The sequence below is a fragment of the Macrotis lagotis genome, chromosome 1, assembly GCF_037893015.1.
Source record: "Macrotis lagotis isolate mMagLag1 chromosome 1, bilby.v1.9.chrom.fasta, whole genome shotgun sequence".
NCBI lineage: Eukaryota > Metazoa > Chordata > Mammalia > Peramelemorphia > Peramelidae > Macrotis > Macrotis lagotis.
The window spans coordinates 253,588,279-253,615,228 of record NC_133658.1 but is presented as its reverse complement, the minus strand read 5'-3'; the positions used below and the strand labels follow the sequence as shown (position 1 = coordinate 253,615,228).

The 26,950-nt window shown below is 40.0% G+C and overlaps 1 protein-coding gene across 1 annotated transcript in view; it reads right to left on the bottom strand.

Annotated features, from left to right (window-relative positions):
* BCAS4 (breast carcinoma amplified sequence 4) overlaps window positions 1-26,572 on the bottom strand; it is a 70,152-nt gene extending 43,580 nt beyond the window's left edge. The window contains exons 1-2 of the mRNA XM_074210246.1: window positions 26,363-26,572; window positions 4,510-4,581 (exon numbers count right to left, since the gene is read on the bottom strand). Of these exons, the coding sequence (XP_074066347.1) occupies window positions 4,510-4,581; window positions 26,363-26,557 (267 nt within the window). The 5' untranslated portion in view covers window positions 26,558-26,572. The remainder of the gene's footprint in view (window positions 1-4,509; window positions 4,582-26,362) is intronic.
* Between the last annotated feature and the right edge of the window lie 378 nt (window positions 26,573-26,950).

The following is a 26,950-nucleotide window of genomic DNA, read 5'->3' as shown; positions in this document are numbered from 1 at the left end:
TTGTGGTCAGCAAAGGTCTGGGAGGAGAGAGGAGATGAGAATAAGTCTCATCAGTGACATAAAGTAACTGCTATGATCTATGTCTTGTTGATATGTCATTGCATCATGGTATTGTGACACCTTACTAACATTATCAACCTACTAATTTTCTTAAATCCAAACCTAACTCAAATATAAATTAGTTACTTAGAGACCAATTAATTTTTCTCACCTCCTTTCTACCCCAATCTTAACTAACCATTGAGATACATTTTCTTTTCTCTTTTCTTTTCTTTTTTTCTTTTTTGCAAGGCAGTGGGGTTTAAGTGGCTTGTCCAAGGCCACACAGCTAGGTAATTATTGTCTGAGGTCAGATTTGAACTCAGGTACTCCTGATTCCAGGGCCGGTGCTCTATCCACTGCACCACCAGCTGCCCCCAGATACATTTTTCTAACAAGTACAGAACATGAAAATAATATGTCAAAGCCAGACTCAAACAATACTTCTTTCCTTAATTATCAGTCAAAACTATAAGCATATAATGGATAGAGTGTTGGATTTAGTATGAAGAAGACCTGAGTTAAAATCCCTCCTTTGAAATTTAGTGGCTGTGTGACCTTGGTCAAGTTATTTAACCGGAGTCTCAGTTGCGTCATCAATAACCAGATGGCTGGTTCTAAATCTATGATCCTATAATCTGCATTTAAGACCAGGCTGTACTTTGTACTGTGTGAATTTGGATCAGTCTCCTCACCTTTGGGGGCTCTTTTCCTCATCTAAAAAATTAGGGGTTAGAATTAATGCACTGACATTCTAGTATTATTGGGGGGGGGTGTCCTAGTGTCCTTGTGGATTGCTCCAGGTCAGGCCCTCTTCAAGAAGAAAAGATCGCCAGCAAATTGGAAAGGTACAGTTGTCCACCTTCCCCAACATTCCTTTCCCATTACCCTCTGCTCCTTCCTTATTTGGAGAGCTGCTCTTCCCCACCCCCAACACCTTGCTCTCATTGGCCAGAAACCAAAAAGAACTTTCATGCTCCCAGAGTTTGAAAAAGGGTCTGAGAAACATCAAACTGAGACCAGAGTGGAAAACCAAGTGAGCAATCTCGGCTACACCTGCTTAGGGGGAGGTGGATGGGGGAACTGGGCCAATTTCTCGAGCTCATTATGTCTGATAGGAAACCAGATCAAGCAGTGGGAGGGACCATCAAAAGGGAACCAGTGCCTCACTGCTGTGCTTCAAAGAAGATTATTTTTGTAAAACCAAAATAGAGTGAATGGAAAGAGACAACCAGCTGGGGGGGACCTCAGTTCTGGATCCCGTCTTAAGGTTGAACCTGCCTATTCCCTCAATTACTGAGAAGAGTTGAGCTTCAAAATTAGATTGCTATGGTCTTGGTGGGGTAGCAATCTCTTTCTCCACTGACCCCCCCCCCCAACATCTCCTACCTGCTCCCTGGCCCACAGAGAATAGTCGAAAAACCATCACCCCCTTTTTAGACTCCTACCACAAGGCAAAAGTCAACCAGGGAGAAAATTATTCATTGCATCAAAGAGTAAAAAATTATCATTGCTACAAAGTCAGAGTGTCAGTGGGACAAGCCCAGATCTTCTCTCTCACCTTTGCCCCCCCAACTTTTAATCTTTTCAGAGATATAAAATGGAAAAAATGTGGCATAAGATTCAGGCCTTAGTTTTGTGGAACAAAAGGCTAAGAAAAAAATGCTTAGAATGGTATCACCTAGGACAGAAGAGAAGATGGAGTTTCTCCAATCCAACCTTACATTATGCTGGGAATTCCTGGGGAAAGCATTTTCAGTTGAGCACCTTAAAGGCAACTGGGTCATTGAAAAAAAGCCTAAGTTTGGGCCTTAGTTCAAATCTCTGTGTCTGAGAGCAGGTGACTTTTTCCTCCTTGAATCCTCAGTTTTCTCTGAAAAGTGGAGACAATATTTACACAATCTATTTCCATAACTGTTTTGAAGAAAGTTCTTTGCAAAGTATAAAGACCCATTTAAAAGTAAGTTGTTTTTATTAAGGAAGACCCTATCCAGAGACTAAAAGTAGAAGCAAGGGGATGTCAGGCTAGGAATTCAAAAATTTCCCCTGAGAATTCACAGGGTCTAATCCTCCCCTTCCCCCCAACCTCTTTCTCCTACCCCACTTTTACCTCCTCCTAGGACTTCCAAGCCCCACATCTCAACAGTGTAGGCCCAATTTCCCTAGGCTACTATTCTCCCATCTTCTCAAAGCTGCCCTCCTGAAATTAAAGTGTAAGCAAGGGGTGCTGTAGTCAAATGCAGACCCACCCCCCTGAGAAGCAAGGAATATCCTTAGTGATTCAGGGCCCCAGGAAAGAAAAGCAAAACACACTTGACCCAAGAAAGAAGTACTGCCAAATGCAGCTGCTGGACTAAGGCCAGGGAGAACTTTTCTCCCATTATTTACATGGAGAAACAGTCAGCTCCCAGGAGTAAGGTGGGATTCTGGCTGCTGAGAAAGAAAGGGCTCTTATACTAAACTATTCCAGTGAAAATAGTGGGATTTAAGCTGTTGGGAATCCTGAGAAGTAGTAGAGACTATTCTACACCAAGTGTAGGCATATCACCAAATGTAGGCAATTTTTACCAGCTGGGCTAGTCATTTCTACCTATCTATCTACCTCTTCCATCCACCACCACCACCAAAATGAATGTCTCTGCAGGTGACACAAGGCTATTCTCTGCTGTTTTTATAATGATATACATTTCCATGCTAGAACTTTTTACTATTTAGAAAGAATTTCCTTTATCACAATCTTGTAAGGTAGGTAGAAAGAATGTAATTCTCCTTTTAAAGATGAAGAAACAGAGACTCAGAAAGTTAGGTGGCTTCCCTAAGGACACACAGCTAGTAAGCATATGTCCCTGGTCAAGGGATGGAACTTCTCCAGGTCTGCCTGATTTTGCATCTCTCATATGGGGAATTATACAGTGTAGTTGTAGGATTGTTACAAGAGCAGCACTTAATAAACCTTACAGCATTATAGAAACAGAAACTAGAATAGATACATTTCTATCTCTAGCCTCTAAAGTAGGAGATGATGCTCCAAGGTTCTAGCAGTGATTCTTATCCTCTACCTATGAGGGTGACCAGAGGTACTTTCTACAGCAAGAAGGATGGGTTGAAAGAATTACCTCTGTGAAAGCTGCCTCCTAGCTGTTGCCTGAGACAGGAGTCCTGAACAGAAGTACTGAAGACTAAGACTATAAAAGACCTTCCAGAAGACAGTCACCATTCCTGTAGAACTGTGATGATCTTCCAAAATGCATCATGAACAGAATACTCTGAAGGCCAGGTAAAAATGTCCCTAAAATCTAAACTTTCAGAGTCCCTGACTGCCCAGTTCATATCCTGAATTCTTCCTCATTTAGCAGGGATTCAATCCTACAGGATGTTAGAATGGGAAAAGGAGATCCTTTGAGAACATGGCCTAGAGAATAATTGAATGCTAGAATCACAGATTTAGGAAAGCTCTCAGAGCTCCAATATAAGAGCTGGGAGATTTTCACAACATAGAAAGTCAAAAGAAAGAATGTCTGAGAGAGATATAATAGCATAGAATGTCAGAAATGGGAGGAGCCTTGGAACACAAAATGTCAGAACTGGGAGGAGCCAGATGGAAGAGCAGGGAGAAACCTTGGAACACAGAAAGCCAGACCTGGGAAGGAACTTAGAACATAGAATATCTGAGGAAGAGAACATAGAAATTGGAATGTTGGCTATAGAAAGGGCCTTAGGGATCAGTAACTCTTAACTGCCTTATTTTATGGAGAAGGAAACTGAGCCCTAAGAAAGAGGAAGTGACTTTTCAAGGTCACAGAGAAAATGAGTGAAAGGCAGAAAAAGAACCATAGTCTAGATCTTCTGACTTCCACTAAAGTCCTCCAGGGACCAACCTATGCAGCTCAAAGGAAATTCTGTCATGAGATAGATGCAACCCTCATATAGCCACAGCAATTCTCAATCTGCCTTTGTACCAACAAAAGAGGGTGGAAATTGGTCAGGTGGGGGTGCCTTAGAGTGCAAACAGGCTCAAGGCAGAATGCTACCCACAAGGACACTTCCCCTGGGCTTCAGCATGCTGAGGTCCATTTGAGGTTTCCTAGATGTTTGTACAGTGAGCTGCCTGGAACCAGAGGAGAGTTAAATATAGTATTTCCATCCCCACTGTACATCTTCCTGCAGTGGTGCCCGAGAGTGCCACCTTGTGGCTTGGTCTGCAATCCTGTGTGTAATAAGACCATCTCTGGGGAAGGCAGTTATCAAGATGGCTGCCTCAGGAAATACTTAGGGCTCTGGTTGTGTGTGTGTGTGTGTGTGTGTGTGTGGTGTGCCTGTGCGTGCTTGCGCGCGCTGCCTCTCCACTGCTGGCTGCTGCCCCACTCGTCTGGTTGCTAAATCACTGACAACATGGCCTCCCTAGAAAGATCCGGAAGGAGTTTTCTGGCCTGGGCCTAAGCTGAGCCCTTCAGGCAGAGAAGCACCTACCATGTCAGTCAGACCACAGAACTCCTCCAGCCTGAGAAGCATATCTTCAATGGTGGCTTCTACTTCCTTCACCTGAAAGGGAAAGAATAGCCCAAGGGATTACTTTTACTGGGCAGAAAGAAGACCAAAAAAAAAATCCATTTAGAAAAACAAAAGCAACTTTTTAAAAAAAAAAAAAAAAAGGAAAGTGATATAAAGATAGACCAAAGAGCAAAGAATGACAAGATTTTGGATCAAAAGACCTGAGTTCAAATCCCCAATTTTGCTTAATTCTAGTGTGATCCTAGGTGATTCATTTGGTTCTCTCCTTTGTGAAATGAGGGGGTTAGGCCAGACAATCTCTAAAATTGCTTTCTAGTTTGGACATTTCTGACCATTAAAAGCTCTTCCAGCTCTAAATTCTGTGGTCTTTCTGAGAGTCCTTTTGTTGTTGTTGTTTTAATAATCAAATGATAAGGCAGATTCAGAGGGAGGGAAAAAAGACTGGATCATGAATCACTTGCTGGGCCAATTCATATAATAATAATAATGATGATGAATGACAAAAATTACCTCTCATTTATAATTTTTTTTTGGTAAGCTTTAAGGCTCACAAAATACTTTTTACAAGAGTTTTGAGTCATTGGAGGTGCAAATATTATTTTACCTATTTTCAGATGAAGAGACTGAGGCTCATAGAGGAGGAGTGATTCACCCAAGATCACAAACCTAGTAAGTGAGAGAACCGAAATGAATTTAGCATCTGTACTAACTCCCATAGTTGACTCAGGGCCAGAAGGAAGAAGTAACTTGCTGAAGGTCACACTGAAGTTTTCTAGATATGTCTTTAGGATTCAGCCACTGGAAGATACTAGAATTTCTGTGTAAGTAGCTGGTGGAGTTTTTCCTGGCATCCCTCTCTACCCCAGCCCCAACCAGTGGAAAGTTTCCACTTTTTCCATCTATCTTTCCATGGGGAATTGATCCTACTCACACTTAGACAGCTGGGTACTTTCAGACCAAAGAATAGTGGTAAAAGAGGGGCAGGGGAAAATGTCTCTGCTCAGAAACATCTTTGGGGCTGGAATATAAATAGTACAAAGTGAATGTAGAACTCTGAAAGCTCTGTCACAGCTGGAGTTATTTCTGTGGGTCAATCAGGTGGGGGGAGTAATAAAAACTATGAACCATATTGGTGGTTCCTGGAGAAGCAGCAAATATGCAAGAAACACCCCCCCCCCCCAGCAAAACAAAGCAAAACAAAAAACCAAAGATATAATACAGATAAAAGTGTTTGTAAACATTGAGAAGAGCTGCCTTATCAGTGGCTGGGGCAGTTAAAGGAAGGTCTAGGCTAGTTCCTTTCATTCATCCGTGGGAAGTCAGGTGAAATGTGAAGGCTTCACTAAGGAGCTAGGGGAAATCTGAACATTCTCTGCAGGGATCTTGCATGCCCAAGGAGAATGAGAATGAGCTAAATTTCTGCTTTGAGAAAGTAAACCAGACAACAATGGCAATCTGAGTCTCAGTTCCAACATTTACCAAGTGAGATAGTTGGATTAGATGATGTCTACTATCCCTTTTGGCTCTGTTTATGAGTCTAATCGCCTGAATAAAACATAATACGGAAGGAAAATCTGTGTGACACTTCCCCCCCATAAAGAGAAAGAAAATCATATAACACATTCAAAATCCACAAAGAAATAAATGACTTGTAAAATGTCTACATAGGGGTAGCTAGGTGGCACAGTGGATAGAGCACCAGCCCTGGAGTCAGGAGTACCTGAGTTCAAATTTGACCTCAGACACTTAATTATCTAGCTGTGTGGCCTTGGACAAGCCACTTAACCCCATTTGCCTTGAAAAATCCTAAAATAAATAAATAAATAAATATAAACATAAAAATATGTACACCACAGGGATCCTTATATGTACAGTTTGGTGGCCCCTATTCCTATTTGAGTTTGACACCTCTGTTCTAAGTCATTGCTTCCTTTCATTAGAGCAGATAAGTGCAGAGAAGGTAAACCAGACAAGACAAATTAATTTTCTCCCCTGAAAAATATTTTGTAATACAGTCTTGCAAATGAGATAATTACTTGTCTAGGCCACACATATATTTAACCCAGCCTGCTATCTTCATCATAGGCAGAGAAAATGGATGAATTCAGTGTTCTTGACTCATCTACAGGTATAAATTCTTAATTGGGTGATCCAGTGTCTAATTTTGATATAAAGAACAGTAGACTTTATTTACAGTCATTATCTCACTAGAGTCTTGTTATTCTCCCAATGAGAATTAGGATGATAACATCTTAAATACAGAAGTGGAAAGGACCTGGGATATTATTTAGTTCTACCCTTTTTTTTAAAACTGAAGCCTAGAGAGGTCTAGTGACTTGCAGAAGGTCATCACATAAGCATGCGATCATGTCAGAGATATGATTTTAATTCAGATATTTTAACTCTCAACTATATTATATGTTCTTACATAGGATCATTATCCCTATCTTACAAATGAGAAAACTGAGGCATAGAGAGGATCAATTCAATACCATATTTAGTAAGCAATTACTATGTGTTAGGTGCTAAGTACTGAGGACACAAAAACAAAAAATGAAATAAATCCTCCAAGACATTACATTCTACAGGAAGTATACAATGTGAACATGGATAAGTCAATACAAAGTATAAACAATGTAATACAAAGTAACTTAAAGAGATCAAAAATCTAAATGACAAAGTCAAAGACTAAATAAAATACATCCTCTGTCTCAGATCAGTGCTCCTACCATGATAACCATCACAACTGTCAAGTCTGTTAGGAGATCGAGGCTCCAGTCTCCTCATCTATTAAATAAAAGGGTTAGACTCTACTTTATGATTTTTAAAATTCTTTCCAGCACTGACATTCTCTGAGTGCTTCTCAAAAGATGCAAAATAGACATTTTTTTTCCTGTTTGTGAATAATGGATTTCAATTTACCTTTTACATTACCCCTTTTACTTAAGGGTAAGAGTACAATCTTTCACACTGCACAGCAAGAGTTTTAAAGGAAGGTCAACTAACCCTAAAGTCTAGAGGAGCCTCATGTTAGTCCTACCTCTGCTCCTGATCATTTTATGGCCTTAAATAAGTCACCAGTCATCTCTGGTCTTTGCTTTCTCCTGTCTGTGAAATAAAAAGGGCAATTTCTAGGCAGTTCTACTCTATAAAGATGCTAACATAGCCAAAGGGATTGTGAGCTTTTTTTTGTTTTTGTTTTTGCAAGGCAATAGGGTTAAGTGGCTTGCCAAGGCCACACAGCTAGGTAATTATTAAGGGTATGAGGTCGGATTTGAACCCACATACTCCTGACTCCAGGGCCTGTGCTCTTATCCACTGCACCACTTAGCCACCCCCGATTGTGAGGCGGAGGTTTTCTTTTTTTAAAATTCTGAGCTTATACACCAAAAAAGAAGTTTCAAAAATACATAGAAGAACACAAAAGGGAGATTCTTTAAGAAACTGTGACTTGGGGCAGCTAGGTGCTATAGTGGATAAAGCACCGGCCCTGGAGTCAGGAGTACCTGGGTTCAAATCTGGTCTCAGACACTTAATAATTACCTAGCTGTGTGGCCTTGGGCAAGCCACTTAACCCCATTTGTCTTGCAAAAACCTAAAAAAAAAAGAAAAGATCTCTTCCAACTCTAAGATTTTGACCCTTTGCTTTTCATTTTTGCATCCCAAAACCTCATGATGCAGAAAGAGGAAATTTTTTTGGCCATGGCCACTGTATGAATTCATTTTGTTTGACTATGCTTACTTCTTTCATTTTTTTCTTTTTCTCTAGTTTTAATTGAGTGTGAGGGGTTAGCAATAACAAGAAATAAGCAATATGCCCCCCAAAAGAGGGTTATTGAAACTTTTTTTTTTTGGTAAGGCAATGGGGTTGAGTGACTTGCTCTCATGGTCACACAGTGAATGTTTGAGATCATATCTGAACTCAGGTCTTCCTGATTCCAGGGCCAGTGCTCTATCTACTGCACCACCTAGCTTTTTTGGGTTTTTTTTTTAGTTTTTTCAAGGCAAATGGGGTTAAGTGGCTTGCCCAAGGCCACACAGCTAGGTAATTATTAAGTGTCTGAGATCAGATTTGAACCCAGGTACTCCTGACTCCAGGGCCAGTGCTTTATCCACTGCGCCACCTAGCCGCTCTGGAAGAGATCTTAATAGCATCTTGATTGATATGTTTCTCAACAGGAATCTCTTCTCCAACATCCTGACAGGAGAAAAGTGTCCTCTGGGAAAAGTTATTGTATTGATCATAGTTCCTATATCTTTCAAAATTATTTTTCTTTACAATATTGTTATTTTATTAATTATTCTCTTGATTCTATTCATTTCATTCTGCATCAGTTCATACAAACCAACAATTTTGTGGTCATCTCTTTCATCATTTTTTATAACACAATAATATTCCATTACATTCATTCACCATCATTTGTTCAACCTTACCCCCAATCAATTGGCATATCTCTTAGATATTCTAATTCTGTAAATTCCCTCCTTCAGGATCAAGAGTTTAGTTTTCCTTGTGACTATCATTCCCTCAGAGTTTTCCTTCCTTTTAACATCCTTTCCCCCACTCCCACATATTCCGCCATCTCTTCAAGACTAGAGGTTGAGAACTTGTCAGGATGTTATAGAAGAAATTCCTGTTGAGAAACAGATTGATCAAGATGACCATTGAGATCTCTTCCAACTCTAAGATTTTGCCCCTTTGCTTTTCATTTTTGCATCCCCGAAGCCAAGCACAGAGCCCCGAACATATCATTGGTATAATCAACAATGTCAAAGGTACTGTCATCTCCTCTGTCTTTGGTTCATAAGCTCTTCATTCTTCCTCAGTCCAATCAATTACCAAATCTTACCATTTCTACTTTCACAACATTTCTCACTTATGACTCCTCTCCACCTACACATCTCCCAGCTTTACTCAGACCCTCATTACCTTTCTCTCCCCTAATTTATTGTAATAACTTTTTTTGCCTCAATTCTCTACTAGTCCCATCCATCTCACACACTAGGACCAAAGTAATTTTACTTAAGCACAGATCTAACCATAAGATTCTTGTACTCAATCAACTCCAATGTTTCCTATTGCTTTTAGGATACAAACATTAACTCCTCTTTTTAGCATCTAAAGCTCTATACAACCTGATCCCAACATATCTTTCCAGATACATTGGGCATTACTTCCCCTTCCATATTCTTCAGTCTAGCCAAATAGACCTCCTCTCTTGAGGCCTCCTTAAACTTGAAACTCCATTTCTCCTCTCTGTGTCTTTGCCATGATCATCCAACATGCCTGTAAAGTTCTTCCTCCTTCCCTCCCCTTTATTGATTCCTCTCCTTTAAGATGAGGCCCAGGGACCATCTTGTGCCTTCCCAATTCCCCCCAATTGTCTGTATCCTCCCTCTAAAACTATATTGTATTTAACTACTTTGAATAACTTTGTTTTTATTTATTTTACATTTGTTATATACATACATAATATATTTGCCTCTCCCATTAAAATGTAAATTCACTGAAAGTAGTAGTTGCTTATTCTTGGTGCTTGTCTCCCCAGCCCTAGTATAGTGTCTGGCACAAAATAGGAACTAATAAATATTTGTTGATTGCTTATATAGCCTTGTCATAATTGTAGGAGGAGATAAAGGGTGAATCATAAGATCAGAGCTTTATTTTAAAATTCATCTAGTCTAAAAACTTTCCTTTTACAGATGAGGAAACTGAGGTGCAGAGAGGTAAATGAACCTGCCTAAGCTTACATATCTAAAGTGGCAGAACTAGAGTTGGAATTCATATCTTTGGTTTCCACCAAGATAGGAGAGTATAGGAAATTATCCAGTTTTGTTGAAATGTAGTATATGAAATGAAGCAGTATGAGATGAGATAGAAAATGTAAGGGAGCTCCAGTTAGTCAAGCCAGTCAGAAGCTGAATTTTATTTAAGAGACAACAGGAAGTCACTGAAGATTAAGAATAAAACAAAACAAAACAGAATTATAAGACTATATCTATGTAGAAAATAGTTTATTCGGGCAGCAGTAGGAGTGGCAATAGAAGGCAAGGTGAAAGGGGCACAGATTAGAGATGGAAAAGGCTTTAAACTTAATATACTTTAATTTTCCCAATTATATGGGTTTTTTTTTTAGTTTTTTCAAGGCAATGGGGTTAAGTGGATTGCCCAAGGCCACACAGCTAGGTAATTATTATGTGTCTGAGGCCAGATTTGAACTCTGGTACTCCTGACTCCAGGGCCGGTGCTCTATCCACTGTGTCACCTAGCCACCCCTCCCAATTATATGTTAAAAACAACTTTTAAACATTTTTTCCAAAAATTTTGAGTTCCAAAGTCTATCCTTCTCTCCCTCCCCTACTCCCTCTCTGAGACAATCAGATAAAGATTATATAGGAAAGGCCTTTAAAGAGGCTATTGCAACAGTCTGGGTAGGTGGTATTGGGGATTTGAAGAGTAGAGGTGGCAATGGGAATAAGAGATGAACTCATCAAGATTCTGGAAGTGACAAGATATCATAGAAGAGGGAAATGAAAAATAAGAGATTATCCTGAGAGAAAGTCTGGCATAGTAGATGTGTATTAGACTTTGGCTCAGAAAGATTTGGGTTCAAATTCCACATCAGACACATTAGCTATATGACTATTGGCAAATCATTTCATCTCTCTGAGCCTTGATTGTCTCATATATATAAAAGATCTGCTGAAACTACCTTAAAGGGTTGTTATGAATCATGCGCGCACACACACACACACACATGTATAGCCCTGCAAACTTTAAAATTCTTTAGAAATGGCTGTTATTTTTCTCAGATTGTGAAAATAGGAGACCAAGTAAATGATTATCACAATTAGAAAGAGTACAGTCATGAATGAAATTGGTTTGGTACACTTTGAATCTGAAGTGTCAGTGGTTTAACCAAGTGGATAGTATCCCAGTTACAGTTGAAGATGTAGATCTGTAGCTCAGAAGAAAGGCTAGGATGAGAAATATAAATCTGGGAGTCATCTGCATAGAAGTGGTAGTTGAATCCATACAAATCAATGAGAAAGTCAGGAAAGAATGCAGAACAAGAAAATAAAAAGGCTAAGGGCAAAACTTTATAGAACACTCACATTAAAGGGTAAGGAAAAATAAAAGCATTTGTGAAGGAAACAATGAAAAAGCAATTGGTGAGCTAGGAGAACAACTAATATAATAGCATAGTATCTTGAACCCAAGAAGAAACTATTTTTCTGGTCAACACTGTCAAAAATTAAAGAGGTCAAGAAAGACAAGGACTGAAATATATATATATATATATATATATATGTATGTATGTATATATATATACATACATATATGAAATGAGATTAAGCAATTCAGAGGTCAGTGTCTACGTTAGAGCAATTTCTCCAAAGGGGGATGGTTAGCTGCAGGGGAAGGAGAGTAAACCCATTTGCAAGATGGTAAGGACAGTATGGATAGTGAGATAGTGTAAGCATGAGTCATAAATAGCTCTTTCAAGTTTAGCAATAATAGGAGTAAGATAGGAAATTATGCCTGGATGAATCCACGGAAGGTTTTTGTTGTTGTTAGAATTGGAGAATTCTGAATGTGTTTGCAGTTAGATAAGAAGAAGCTAGTAGCATATGATGGTCTAAAGATGCAAAAGTGAGGAGATACCTGATAAAGCAAAGTCTTGGAAGAGATCAGGAGGAATGGGATCAAGGTCACAGAAGGGAGGAATTAGCCTAAATGATTAGTAAGAGCAGTCCTCTTTTTGACTGGAGTGAAGAAAAATAAAGGAGTGCAAGAAGGGGATATGAGGAACCTATATAAGATGGGCTTAATCTTCTCAATGAAATACAGACTATTCCAAAAGTGTGAATGCAGTGTTAGGTTTTCTTAAAACTGCACAAAGATTTTTGGGTCTTCTTGTAGAAGACTTCATTTCCTTTAATTCACTAGAGGAGGGGAAAAGGTGGTAGAAGTAAGTTTCATGGAATTACATATTTTCCACTTAAAGGACCCTAGAGGTTGTGGTTGAGAAGAAGAAATAGTCAATTGTCATTGTTAAGGACATAAAGCAGATGATAAAGATAGAGTAAGAAGATTGTTGAGTAGAAGTAAGCATTTGTCTAGAGTACAATGGCATGAATTTGTGATAGGTCAAACCAACTTGATTTTGTAATGTTCTCCAGTAATGTTTAACAACTCTTAAGCAGGAACAGACAGACTACATAATGAGGGTAACCCAGGGATGACATGAAAGTTAAGGAGGAGAGAGTCTCAAGTGGCAAACCACTGGATTAGTTAGGGTTAGGTATAAATCAAGAAAAGTTTTAGTGGGAGAGCTAAACCAGAGGACAGTGGATGAGTAAAGACCAAAAGTAAGAGTAAGTTTAGGGCAAGGGACCAAGCTATGGAATAGACCTCTCAGATCCTTAGAAAAAAGAAACTCCCTCTATCAAAATAACTCTGTATTCTTAGCAACTTAAAATCTAAGAGATTGCTAGATGGTGCTAAAATCAAATAGAAATAGATTCCTGTAGATTACACAATTCCCGATTCCATTTCCATCTGGTTCAGTCTGCCCTTGGGAATTTTGTGGGTTAGAGTTAGCTATGGGATACTTCTAGCCTCCAGGGTCAAAGAACCAGTAGGTGTCAGAAATGGAACTTGAATTGACATCTTACTGGCCCAAAGTCAGCATTCCACTCACTTTCTACATATTATACCATGCTGCTTAAAAGATTAGATCTAAAGGGCAGCTAGGTGGTGCAGTGGATAGAGCACTGGCCTTGGAGTCAGGATACTTGAGTTCAAATCCGGCCTCAGACACTTAATAAAGACCTAGCTATGTGGCCTTGGGCAAGCCACTTAACCCCATTGCCTTGCAAAAAAAAAAGTAGGCCTGGAACATAAAAAATATTTAATAAATAGTTATTGAATTGAATCAATTTTTTGTGAGTAAGAATATGGGATGATGTATATGGATACAAAATTGTGACCAGAGACTGGAATTTCAAAGTTATGAACCCGGGAGGTAGCATAATTCCAAAAGATGCTCTAGTCTAAAATATAGCTATATACACATGTGGTTGAAGTAAGGGTAATAAGGAGGGTGATGAATTGAGAGGGAAGATTATTGGCATGGATTTAGGAACATTGGGAGTGATTAGAATAGGATGAGCATGCAATTGGCACTTGCAACTGGCATTCTGAATACTCAGGTTTGGGAAGCCAGCACAGTAAGAAAGTTATAGCATATTCCCTTAGTATAACTAAACTAAGAGGATTTGCAGAGCTTATCCTTCAACAGCAATGATAATTTAAAAACTTGCTGCTATGTAATATGTGTACATGAGATATCTGCTCTAGATATACTGTGGGACCTGACTGAAGAAGCAAAGTCTTTGGATTTTGCTCTAGATCTTGTGGTTCCTATCCACAAGATCCCTTCTTCAGATGAGTTGTGAAGGGCAGAGTTCTGAACCTCAAGACTTTGCTTGAGGAGTGAATTGGCTCCAAGGGGTTGCTGGGACTTGAGAAGTTTTAATACTCCAGGACTCCTGAGAATGGAGAAAGGAGATTGCTAAAGGGACGCCTCTTCCATATCCTTCCCCACTTCCTTCAACTCTGCTTCTCTCATCTCTTTGGGTTTATCCTTTGAGCTCACCACACCAGTTTCTACAAAATAGCGATTAATAAATACTGATTAAATTGAACTCTCAAACTCATCTCTCCTTTGTTGCAGTCCCACATCTCCAACTACCTCCTTAAATGTCCACCTGGATGTCCCATAGATATCCAAAATTCAATGTGTACAAAACAGAATTTTCCCTTTCTTCCCTAAACCCATTCATTCTAATTTCCCTATTTCATTTTTTTGGGGATTTTTCCAAGGCACTGGGGGGTTAAGTGATTTGCCTAAGGTCACACAGCTAGGTAATCATTAAAGGTCTGAGGTCAGATTTGAATTCAAGTTCTCCTGACTTCAGGACTAGTGCTCTCTCCACTGTACCACCTACCTGCTCCTAATTTCCCCATTTCTATTCAGAGGATGACTATTCTTTTAGTCACTCAAGGGTGCAACTTAGGAATCATCTTCAACTCTTCACTCTCACTCCAGAAACCGTATCTAATCAGTTGCTGATTCTACTTCCCCAATAGCTCTTTCATTCTTTCTCTTCTAGGTGGTATTGAGTCAGAAGTCAGAAAGTTCTGAGTGTTCAGATCTGGTCTCCAATTTGAACTGTGTGATCTTGGGCAAGTCACTTAACCTCGATTTACTTCAGTTTCCTCATCTGCAAAATGGGGATAACAATAGAACCTACCTTCTAGAATTGTGAAGATAAAGTAAGATAATGCATGGAAAGTACTTTGCAAACCTCAAAATACTATCTACCTACATATATATATATATATATATATATATATATATATATATATATATATATATATATGCTAGCTATTACTGTGTTGTTATCACTACAAAATTTAGTCCAGACCATCTTCTCTCACCAGGACTGGCCTTGCCTCCAGCACTTAGTACAGTGTCTGACACATAGTAGGTGCTTCATTAAATATTTATTGATTAACTGACTGTTTAAATAAAGTCCTGTTCGGTCTTCTTACAAAATCTCTTCCTTCTCCCATCTATCTACCAAAGCAGCTGTCAAAGCCCAGGCCTTTCACATGCCATACTCATTCAAAACCTCCACTGGCTTCCTATTGCCTCTAAGACCAAATGCAGACTCCACAAATTGGCATTTAAATCCTTTCACAATCTGGCTCCAGATCTTTCCTTCCAGGTTAGTTACCTATCTTCCCCACATACATTTTATCCTCCAGCAAAAATGACCTTATTGGTATTTTCCACATACAACATCCCATCTCCCACTGTGGATTTTTGGAGACCTTCTCTGATGTCATATATATAGAGACCTCATAGTATCTGTCTCCTGAAACCCTTACCTCTCTTCAAGTATGAAGTGTGGCCTCCTCAAGAGGCCCTTTCTTATCCCCCTAATTGCATGTGCTCCTCCTTAATCTCCATATATTTATTTTGTCAAGATCCTATAGTTACTAATCTTTGATCATGTTGTATTCTCTGAGCAGAAAGTAGGAATTTTTGAAAACTGGGACTCTTCATTTTTAACTTTTATCCCCCGTTCCTAGTACAAGACAAGGCCTGACAAATAGAAAGAGTCTAATAAATACTTGGTGACTGATCTCGATGAAGTACTCCAAGAAATGTGATCTTCAAATCTGATAAATATTACTCATATAGTATTGCAAATATCATGGACTGTACTTTTTCAACCAAATCTCTGATCTTCTGTTCAAGTTGCAGACCTGACTGGGGGCTGACCCAATCTGAGAGTTGTCCTCTAAAAGGTCACAAATAAGGGTGGTTCTTCCTCATCTGGTTCAACTATTGAATGCAATCCATCTGTCCTACAAATGGCATTAAAAACCATGGACTTGGGGGATAGGTCTCAGGACAGAGAAGTCATTGAACTGCTTGTTAGAAAGAACTTTGGACTCATTACAAGATCTTTAGAATAATGCAAATATTTATGTGTGGGATGGTTATTGGGGGGATGATTACTATATAGAGAGGCAGAAGAATAGATTTGATGACCACTCTTTAGGATTTCATGATTCCACAGAAACAATCTGGTAATAACTTGGAAACCCACCAAATGGGATCCCTTTTAATGAATTTCTTTCTCCTGACAATCCAATGCTTTTATCAGCATGCTCTGGGATAAAAAAACCAAAAAAACTTTCGATCATTCTTAAAAGTGCTCCTCCAATTACAGTTACTTCCCCTTCTTTTCATGATCAGATTTCCCAAGATGAGTGCTTTATAATTCTTGTCTCTATTACTTTTGGCGGGTTTTTTGTGGTTTTTTTTTTTTTTTAGATTTTTCAAAGCAGTGGGGTTAAGTGGCTTGCCCAAGGCCACACAGCTAGGTAATTATTAAGTGTCTGAGGCCAGATTTGAACTCAGGTACTCCTGACTCCAAAGCTAGTGCTCTATCCACTGCACCACCTAGCCGCCCCTCTATTACTTTTTAAAGATATATTTTATATGGATATGATTTGTCTTGACACAATATACACTTCCCAACAACTGTCTAACAAACCTCCCCCCAAAAAGTACATTCTCTGAAAAAAATTGTTTATTCATTGCTGACAAAGAGGGAAATGTCCTTTAAATTTAATAGTTTGATACTAATATTAATTATTTGTATTTGGTCAGAGTTCTGTTGCCACTTAATATTTTCTTTATTGGTGACCAAAGTTTTCTTTTTTCTTTTCTTTTCTTTTCTTTCCTCTGTAGGAATTTATAAATTCTTCCATGTTTCTATGAATTCTTTAGTCATAATTCCTTACAGCCAAGTCATATTCCATTACACTCACATGTTCAACTATTGCCCATATTTTAATTCCAGGTTGTAGTTATCACAAATAATGATGCTGAAAACATTTTCATACATAAAGGTCCTTTCTTGTCATCAAAAATCTCCTTGGGGTACAACCCTAGTTATTGAATCTCTGTTCCAAAAAGTACAAACAATTTAGTAGCTTTTCTTACTTAATTCCAACCCATTTGCAAGAACAGCTAAACCCATTTAGAGCCCCAGCAGCTAATTAGCATGGCTATCATTCCAACACCTCTCCAACTGTGCTTTTTCACTTTTTCCCACCTTTGCTGTGCCACTCCCATTTCGTTAACACCCAGACCCTAGGTAATCCCTAGCATCTGGCTTTTGCATACAAGCACACTATCCTGGTTCCCTCCTTATCTCTATGACTGCTCCTGCAGTCTTCATGGCTAACTCATCATGCCCTTTCATATTCCTTAACTCTGGTCATTCCTATAAACTTAGTCCTTAGCCTTCTGCTCTACTTTCTTCCCTTTGTACTAACAAGCATATCATAGACTCAGAATTAAAAGAAACTTAGGTACTATCTACTCCAACCCTTACCTGAACCTCTACAAAATGCATAAAATGATCACCAGCCCTTGCTTAAGGGGTCAAGAGGAATCCACAATTACCTAAGGCATTCCCTTCTGCTTTACTTGTTAGGAAATTTTTCCTTACCTTGAGCAAAAATAAAACTATTTGCACCTTTTACTCACTGTCCCTTATACCCTCTTGGTATAAACTACAAATCTGATGCTTCTCCTACATTATACCCTTTGGGTACTTGAAGATGGAGGTAACATCTTTTCCCTAAATAAAATATCAATATTTCCATCAACTCTTAAGGTCACCATTCTGGTCATTCCTCTGGATGTTCTCAAATTATCAATGTACTGCCTTAAATGTGATGACCAGTTAGGGACAGGAATGGGACATGGACCTATGATTTTATTGGTGTAAAGACTCCTGCACAAAGAAACTTCTTTTGTCAATGAATACTGATACTTTCTCTGCAATTGAAGTCTGAGAGCATTGGTTAGAATGCAACTCTAGGTTTGCCCAGCATCATATAGCCAATATTTATCAGAGATAGAACTTGAACCCTGTCTTTGAGTCCAGCTTTTTATCCACACTGGCCATGATCATAATATGGTTAGCACTCTATATTGTGGTGACCAGAACCAAACATGATATATCAGTTGTGATCTAAAGAAGAGTCCAGTAGAGAGAGTCCTTATGCCTCTCATGATGTATTCAACAATCAAATTGAGTTCTTTTGGCTTCCATATCATACGATTGATTCATATGGGAACACTAAAACCTTTATGATTTTCACACATACTATGGTCTATTCACTCTCTTGTATCTGATTACTTATGAATTTTGAACCCCAAAGTTGTACACTAGTATATTGTGATAAGATTGGCTATATATAAAATGTAAAAACAAGTCCAGATGAACATTATTATCATTATGATTATTAATAACTCACATTTATACAGTGCTTTAAGTTTTTCAAAGCACTTCCTGTAGATAAAAACAAGGACTTTTATCCCCAATTTAAAGATGAGGCAACTGAGGCTCTGAAAGGTTAAATGTCTTGCTTCCTGTTCCATGGCTATTAAGTTTCAGAGGCAATTAACTTTAAATGACTTTTCCAAGCGTGAACAACAAACTGAGGTAAGAATGAAAAGTCTTTCCTTTGATATTTGAGTTCACCTTCGCTTTAGAGGTTTATCAGAGGACCATAAATGTTCATAAATGTTTCTATAAGGTGAAACATAAGGTTGGGAACAATTCAAACAAGCCAGCTAACATTGAAAAGGTTTTCTTGATTCCATTTCTTGCCTCTACTTTAAAGTGCTTCAAAAATGTGTTGTCCCATCAACCCTATACTGAATTCTCTAAGGCTACCAAGCTTCACATCTTTCCAGGAGAAACTCAGACCAGACTCAGGAAAAGGGCTTGCCTATGTCCCTTCAGGGATTTCCATAGTTAAATGACTTTATTTCCTTCTGAGGCCTTCCCCTGTTCAATATCACATGTCCTCAAAATCTGTTTCACCTTCTGCTCTGGAAAATCAATTTGGAACAACTTTGAAGGATTTAAGATTTCCAATTGGCACAGTGACTAAACAATTCCAAAGGACTAACGTTACCTAACTCCAAATGAAGAGGTAATGGAATCAGGGTACTGAGTGAAACATGTATCTATGTGTGTCTCCACATATACATCTCTATCAGTACATGTATATGCATACACACAAGTTTATATATTAATGTTTATTTGTGCACATGCATCTGAATGCATGTGTATGTGTATATGTATGTGTATGTGTATGTAAAATCTCCAGAGTGGGGTAGGAATTGGAACCAGATTTATGATTTTAGGGGCTATGTGTGTGATTGTGTGCTTATTACAAGGACATCTGTATGTATCCTTAAAATAAATGTGTGTGTGTATATATATATATATATATATATATATATATATATATATATATATCAACAAAATTCTTAAAATAAACATGATGGGGTGGCTAGGTGGTGCAGTGGATAGAGCACCAGCCCTGGAGTGAGGAGTACCTGAGTTCAAATCCGGCCTCAGACACAGAATAATTACCTAGCTGTGTGGCCTTAGGCAAGCCACTTAACCCCATTTGCCTTGCAAAAAAAAACTTAAAAAAAAAACCAAAACAAAAAATAAACATGATAGTAAGTCAAATCAAATTACTGAATTAGTTATGTCCAAATACATATATACATATGTGTATAACTATGTATATATATATATATATATATATATATATATAAATAATTACTATATTGGTAATGTCCAAATGCATGCACAGAGACATTATCAATCAACAATTTGTTTTGATTTACTAAGTATGTTTATTACAAGATTTTATTTTTCTTTTCTAATGGAGAGGAGTGAAAAAATGAATTTTTTTAATCAAAAAATACACATGATTAGATGTATACATGGAAAAAGAAAGAAAATCAATTTGGAATGAAACAGTCTCTTGGATAAGGGTTTCCATGGACATTGCGGGACCAGGATATTCTGGTAACAACAATTCATATTTCTTGAGTACTTTAATTAATACTTCTCTTCCCAACCACACTGGAAGGTGAGGAATATAAGTATTATTATCTCTCTTTTACAGACAAAACAACTGAGGCTGAGAGAAGTCAATGATTTGCCCTGGGTCACAAAACTAATAAACAGGATCAAAAGACTTGAGCACAAGATAGGCCTAGTCTATTGGGCCCAAGGTCAGGACTGTTTCCATTACACAGTGCCGCCTTTACACTGAAGCGTGGGGCCTGCCCACAGCATCTCTAGCTGTGGCTGAAAGGAGAACAGCTCCAGACTCCGCCCCCAACTCCTGACCTATCAGTGCAGAGTGAAAGACCAAAGAACTCAGGCAGGAGGCAGCTGACAGAGGCAGCCTGGGCCTGCTCCCGACAGCTTAGGCCAACCAATTTAGGGAGTCTCAGCTCTGGTTCTGAACTCTGGAAGTGGGGGGGGGGGGGGGAAGACAGGAAAAAATGCACAAGTGGTGGGGTGAAGGCTATTCTTCTAGCATGTGATTAGGGTCATAGGACTGAGAAATTGAAGGCAACCTTAAAGAACATAACCCTTTTATTTTAAAGATGAGGAAACTGGAACTCGGAGAGGGGCAGCAGTCATTCAAAACCACACAGCCTGGAAGTAGCCCATCTGGGGCTCAAACCCAAGTCCTCCACTTCAATTCAGTGCTGCCCAACTAGATAATGGTCTCCTCTACTGTACTACCTCCTCTTAGAAATGTCAAGTACTCTATCCCCCTTTAGGGGGATAAGTAGGGGGAGCTCTTTAATGAAGCATCCAAGGATCTATGCTTGATCCTGTGTAGTTGAATTTTGTTGTGACTGCTTTAGGATTAAAATAGAGGTGGCATGTTTAACTAATTTACAAAGCTGGGCAGGATAGCAAAAACTTTGGATGCTTCTGTTAGGATCCAAAAACAATCTCCACAGTATAGAATAATGGATTGAAAAATAAGAGAGAATGTAATAGAGATAAGCTTGGTGACTTGATGAAGGCCTGGAGTCAGGAAGAGTTGAGTTCAAATCTAGCCTAAGATACTTACTGTGTGACCCTGAGCAAGTCACTTTACACTATTTTTTTCTTATCTGTAAAGTGAACTGGAGAAGGGAATGGCAAACCACTTCAAGTATCTTTGCCAAGAAAATCCCACTTGAGGTCACAAAGAGTCAGACCCAACTGAAAAGCAACTAAAATCCAGTTTTATTAGATCAGAGAAGCATTAAGAGTAAAGATTTTTGTTCATTGAAAAACAATTGTTAAATTTACATTCAAAATAAGAGAAAGAAAATCAGTTTGGTATGAAGTGGGCTCTTGGGTAAGGATTTCCCAGAACTTGCAGGACCAGTATGTTCTAATACTATTAATTGAATCCCCTTATTTTACAGATAGGAAAATCAAGGCATAGAGAGATAGTAACTTTTCCACCATCGCATAGGAAGCAAGAATAAATGCTAGAATTTGAACCTAGATCCTCAAACTCCAAATCTTGGGCTCTTTCTATATTATTATTATTATTATTATTATTGCATAGTAGTAGTATAAGTTTTTAACTTAAGTATAAGACGGAAATGGAATGGCTGGGACAACTTGTATAAAAAAATATCTCAGGGTTAAGTGAACTACAAGTTCAATGTCAATGTGTAATATGACAACCAAAAATCAAAACACTTAGTGTGTTCTTAGACAGCATTACAAGAAAATGAGAAAATTAGAGGTCTTGTCTTACTTCAGTCTGTTGTGGTCAAACCCCAACTGGACACTGTCCTCAGAAGACAGCATTGTACTTAGGAAGATCAATGACAGACAAGGTAGAAGGCGACTGGGAATTGTGAAAAAACTGATAATATCTGAAGATCACTTAAAGGACCCAGGGAGGTTTAACCTGGAGAACAGAAGCCAGGAGAGACACAAACACTAAAGGACTGTCTTGTGGAAAGGGCATAAAATGTGTTCTGTGTGGCTCCAGAAGAGAAAACTAGGAGTCATGGGTAGATACTATGGAGAAACAAACTAATCAAACTCAACATAAGGACAATGCTCCTCATGTCTGTCCTCCCCCAAAATGAAATGGACCGTGGTGGAAGGGTCTTACAAAAAAATCTCTGCATGAAAACTTGACAAACATTTATTAGAGGAGGTTGTAGAAGACTTTCCTGTTTTGGTTGGACTTTGAGATCTCTTTCAACTGTCAGGGGCAGTGAAAATACCAATGAACAGAAATTAGCAGCAGACAGATTAAAGACTGACCTAAGGGGAGGGAACCAAATAATTAGCTGTCAAGTTGAATGAACTACTTTGTGGAGATAGTGAGTTCCCCATCACTACAAGACTGTAAGCAAAAGGTAGATGAGCACATATCCAGGATGCTAGATTGGGAATTTATGCACTGAGGAGGGCATTGTGTTAGATTTTATTTATTGCCTCTTTCAGCCCTAACAGCACTGATATTCTATGATCTAGGTTACTTTACAGATCTTCAATTTTAAGTTCTATTTTCTAAGGTCCCCTCCAGTTCTAACCTTCTATAAAAATCACATCCCAGAAAAGGAGAAATTGGGTTGTGGAACAAGATGTCTCTGTTTAGCTACTTTTAGGAAATCTTTGGGTAAAGGGAACTTTGCCCTGGTCAGTATTGGATCCAACTTGCACTAAGGAATTTAAGATGCTAAGATAACTTACTTCTCCCACACAGGCAATATTCATCTCCCTCCAAAACCTTCTGTTTCTAGATTTTTTTGGAAAGCAATTCTAGGCACAGGGAAAGCATTATTACAGGAAGAGCCATGAATCTTCAGTCAAGTGGGTTCAAATTCTAGTTCTGCCACTTGAGTGGCCTTAGAATCAGTTTCTTCCTCTTCATAAACCTTTGTTTCTCCAGTTATCAAATGAGAGATCTACACTCCCTCACACTTCTGTCATAGACCTTCTTGGAAGTCTGATGCACTGTGCATAGTACATAGTAAGCTTTATTCAATGTCTATTGATTGTCTAACTGAGCCTGTGGACATTTTCTGACTAATGTTTTTAGACATAAAATAAAATATATAAGATTGAAAACAATTGTAAATTATTTTGAAATAAAGGTATAATTTTTTTCCAACCATGTTCACAGACCCTTGAACTTCATCTATGAACCCCAGGTTAAGACCCATTGGGCTAAATACTCCCTAAAGTCCCTTACATTTCTGACAATCTGTGAACTTGACACCTTGAGGCTTCTTTTAGAGATGAACTATGAACTTTCCCCCAAAGGAGGAAGTTGAAACTGAAAAAAGTCGGTGACAGGAAACCCCCAACCAAACAGTCTTCGGCATATACCCAGTGGCCAACCAAAACAGAGCTTCAGTATAATGTCCCTTCACCAGCAGCCTCCTGGGAAACCAAGATTTCACTGGCAGCCTGAATAACAATAACATATATTAATACCGCATTTTAAAGGTTTACAAATCTTAACTAGATTTGAGTCATTTTATTCTCACATGAATCTTGTGAGATCAGCATTACAAGTATATTATTTCCATTTTATCACTGGCTACTAAGTCACAAAACTGAGACTCAAATACAGGCCCCCAAACTCTAAATCTAAGATTTTAAGATTAGAACAAATGACTTTATCTTCTCCTTCCCTGCACGCCTTATCAGAAACGCTCTTTGTTCTTCCAAATAGAAAAGAACTAGAGCAATCAAAGGGAAACTGAGACTCAGAAAGGTAAAATAATTTTCTTAAGGTCACAGAACTAGGGAATGACTCAGCAAGGATTTAAACATCAACCCTCTAATTTTAAGTACAGTGCTTTTTTCCATTTCACCATGAAAAGGTCAAAAATTACCCTGGAGAGGTACCAAATTAACAAGGTCAAAGGACATGATCTAGCCAGGTCTGGTCCCCATTGGACATTTATTTTCTAAGGGAAATACTTAAGATAGAAGTTTAAAAGATAGAAGACAGGGTTCCAGGTTCTATTTTGGCTTCAACTAAATCTGTGACAGTAAGCAAATCACTTTCCCTTCTTTATGCTTCTGTCAAATAAGAGTATTGCTAAGTATCTTCCAGCTCCAAATGCCTTGATCTTTCAACATGATTATATTCCAAAAATCATTTTCTAAAATATGTTGGGGGGGGGGTTAATCCTCAATTCTTGATCCTTAGTTTAAGCTCTGGTTCATCATTGACTAGCAGTGTGACCTCAGGCAAATCTCTTCCCTTCTTTGGGCCTCACTTTCCTCAGCTGTCAAATTTAAGAATTGGATTAGATGGTCAGCAGGTTTCTTCTAGATGGGATGGTCTATGATTCATTGAAACTTCCTGATCCAATCTTTAATATTTTCATTACGTCCAACCTCCTCTGTTATAATAATTGAGATCTTACTGATGAAGTGATTTTGAGGGAGAAGAAATGAGTGTCTCTAAGATCTTGTACATTCTCTCTCTTAACTATTTCTATTTATTTTTGCGAATAAATTGCACCAAGGGTTTTTAAATGAGTCTACCACTATTCACTAATAATAAAAACGTATTTCAACTCTTCCTCCATTTGATTCCTTACCAATGTTGTAGATCCCATCTTCTTTGTGAGCAAATAATCCTAAATAATAAAATTAATTTAGTACATATTGCAGCTCTCAAAGACCATCCCTAGTAGAGAAAAAATAGTCTACATTTAGCCTATGAACACAATGATGTATTCTTATTTTGAAGGAAAGATAGGAGTGAATAAAATATAAAGCAAAATAAAGACTCAAGAATGGGTAATGTTGAGCACAGTCTTAATTTCCTTCACAGGGAAACTCCAAATGAATTCAGAGACTTGAGTATCTTTTTTTTTTCCTGTCACAAGAAAGGATTCATGGCTGTCCAGCTGACAAGTTTTGTTTTGTTTTGTTTTAAATGTATTTCTTTTGTAGTGACAGGAAATGGGAATGTAATGCTGATAAGAGGTCATCTTGAAATCATGTCAAGAGCAGTCAAGAGAACTCCAAATCAAAACATTCTAGAGATGAAGGGCACATTCTAGTCCAAATTCTTCATTGATTCCTAAAGCCTGTAAATTATTTGCCCAAGGTCACACAGCTAAGAAATAGCCAAATCAGGATTCAAATTCAGATTTCTGACTCCAGGTCCAAGGCTCTTTCCAACTAAGCCATGGTGCTTCATTTTTGCTTAGGAAAAAGTCAGGACTTGTCCTATCTTCAACTGTTTAAAAAGGCTGTCATGTAGAAAAGGTCTTGACTTGTTCCAAGGACCAGTTGATAGAAATTATAGGGACTTATATTTCAACTCAGCTCAACTGTAAGAATTTCTAACAATCAGAACTGTCCAACACAGCTCAGAAGATAGTGATCTTTCTATCACCAGATGTGTCCAAGATGAAGCCGGGTCATTGTTGAAGGGATTCCTGCTTTAGGAAGGCATTGGTTTATTACATAAACCTCTGGTTTATGTAACCAACTATCAGACTTGAAGATTCATGTCCAAAACATAGATCCCAACTGGCAAACTACCCCGCTCCCCTTTAGGTGATCAAAAGACCTGACCAGAGATCAGTTGGATCAAATGATCTCAAGGAATCTTCCAAGTCCATTAGGCTAATGGGGAAAGGTCAAGCCTCTGCTTTCTCCCATTTATGTGTTGTCTTTTGCACACTAGAATGTAAACCCTTGAGGGAAGTTGGGGGGGCACTTAAGACTCTTATTTCAGTTTTGTGAGAGAACCACTAATGACAAACCACCGGGTCTCTAAAGAGAATAAAAGACTGGCAGGGGGATTTGTATTTCAAAGCTAGATTTGGACCACCTTGGGACAAATGCCTAAATCCAGGTTCCAAATCTCATTTCTTCCCAGAGACAACCCCTGGATGACAGGAGATGCTTTAAGGAATGTCTGGAAGGATCCAGGGACATTTAGAGCTGCACCAAGCCCTTGGGATGGGACAGCACATTCGCCCTTGACCCCGCCCGCTCGAGGATGGCCCTCGCCGGGCCCCGCACGAGGGGCGCAGCCTCCGAGGCATCGCCTCTGGACGGGCCTCAGGACAGGAGGCAGGACTGGCCGAGGCAACAGCAGGCCCTGGCCCCTCGGAGGTACCTGGTGCCCCTGCAGTCCGCGCGCTCCTCTCCCGGGGAGGCACCTGGAGAGGGATGTTCACCTTCCCTGGGAGGGGCAGCCCCTGGGCTGGTGGCACCAGGCCGGGCTGTCGGGGCGGCCCCGGGCCTCCCCCTCCCCCCAGGCGGGGCCTCACTTTCCCCAAGGCGGCTTAACCCTTGGTGGCCCGAGCTGCCCCCCGGGTCCTACCTCGGCCCTGGGCTCGGGGGTGAGGCAAAGGGCGAGCTCCTGTGCCCCGCCGGGCAGCGGCCCGAGCCGGGCCTCCGACTGCTCCCCGTCCCCACCCTCGGCCCCGGCCCGCTCCCCGGCCCCGTCCACTAGCAGCGTCTCGAAGGCGGCGGCGGCGGCGGCGGCGGCGGCGGGGCCCGGCTCCGGCGCGCTCATTTCAAAGACTCCTCCCGGCCGCGCCCCGCCGCCCCCCGCCCCGGGCTCTGCTGGCAGAGATGGGGCAGGTGCATGCAAATCCGGGGCAGTGGCGCGTCGCTGCGGGTCCAACCCGGCCCCGGCCGCCCGCCCCCGCGGGGAGCCGGTGCTGGGGCCGGGCCGGGCGGCCGCCGCGCAGGGTCCAGAGCCGCGGCGGGCCTGCCACCCAGCGGCACGCGGCAGTGCTGCAGCCCCGCTGCCCGCCCCCTGCCACCCTCCCGCCCGGGGCCCCGGGAGACTCGGCTCCCTCCGCCTCCCCCCGCCGGGGGAGGTTCCTCCCCTCCACTCGTCCATGCAACCGGAGAAGGAGGGCTTAGCCGCCCGGGCTTGGCTGGCCGAAGTGGGGCGGAGCCT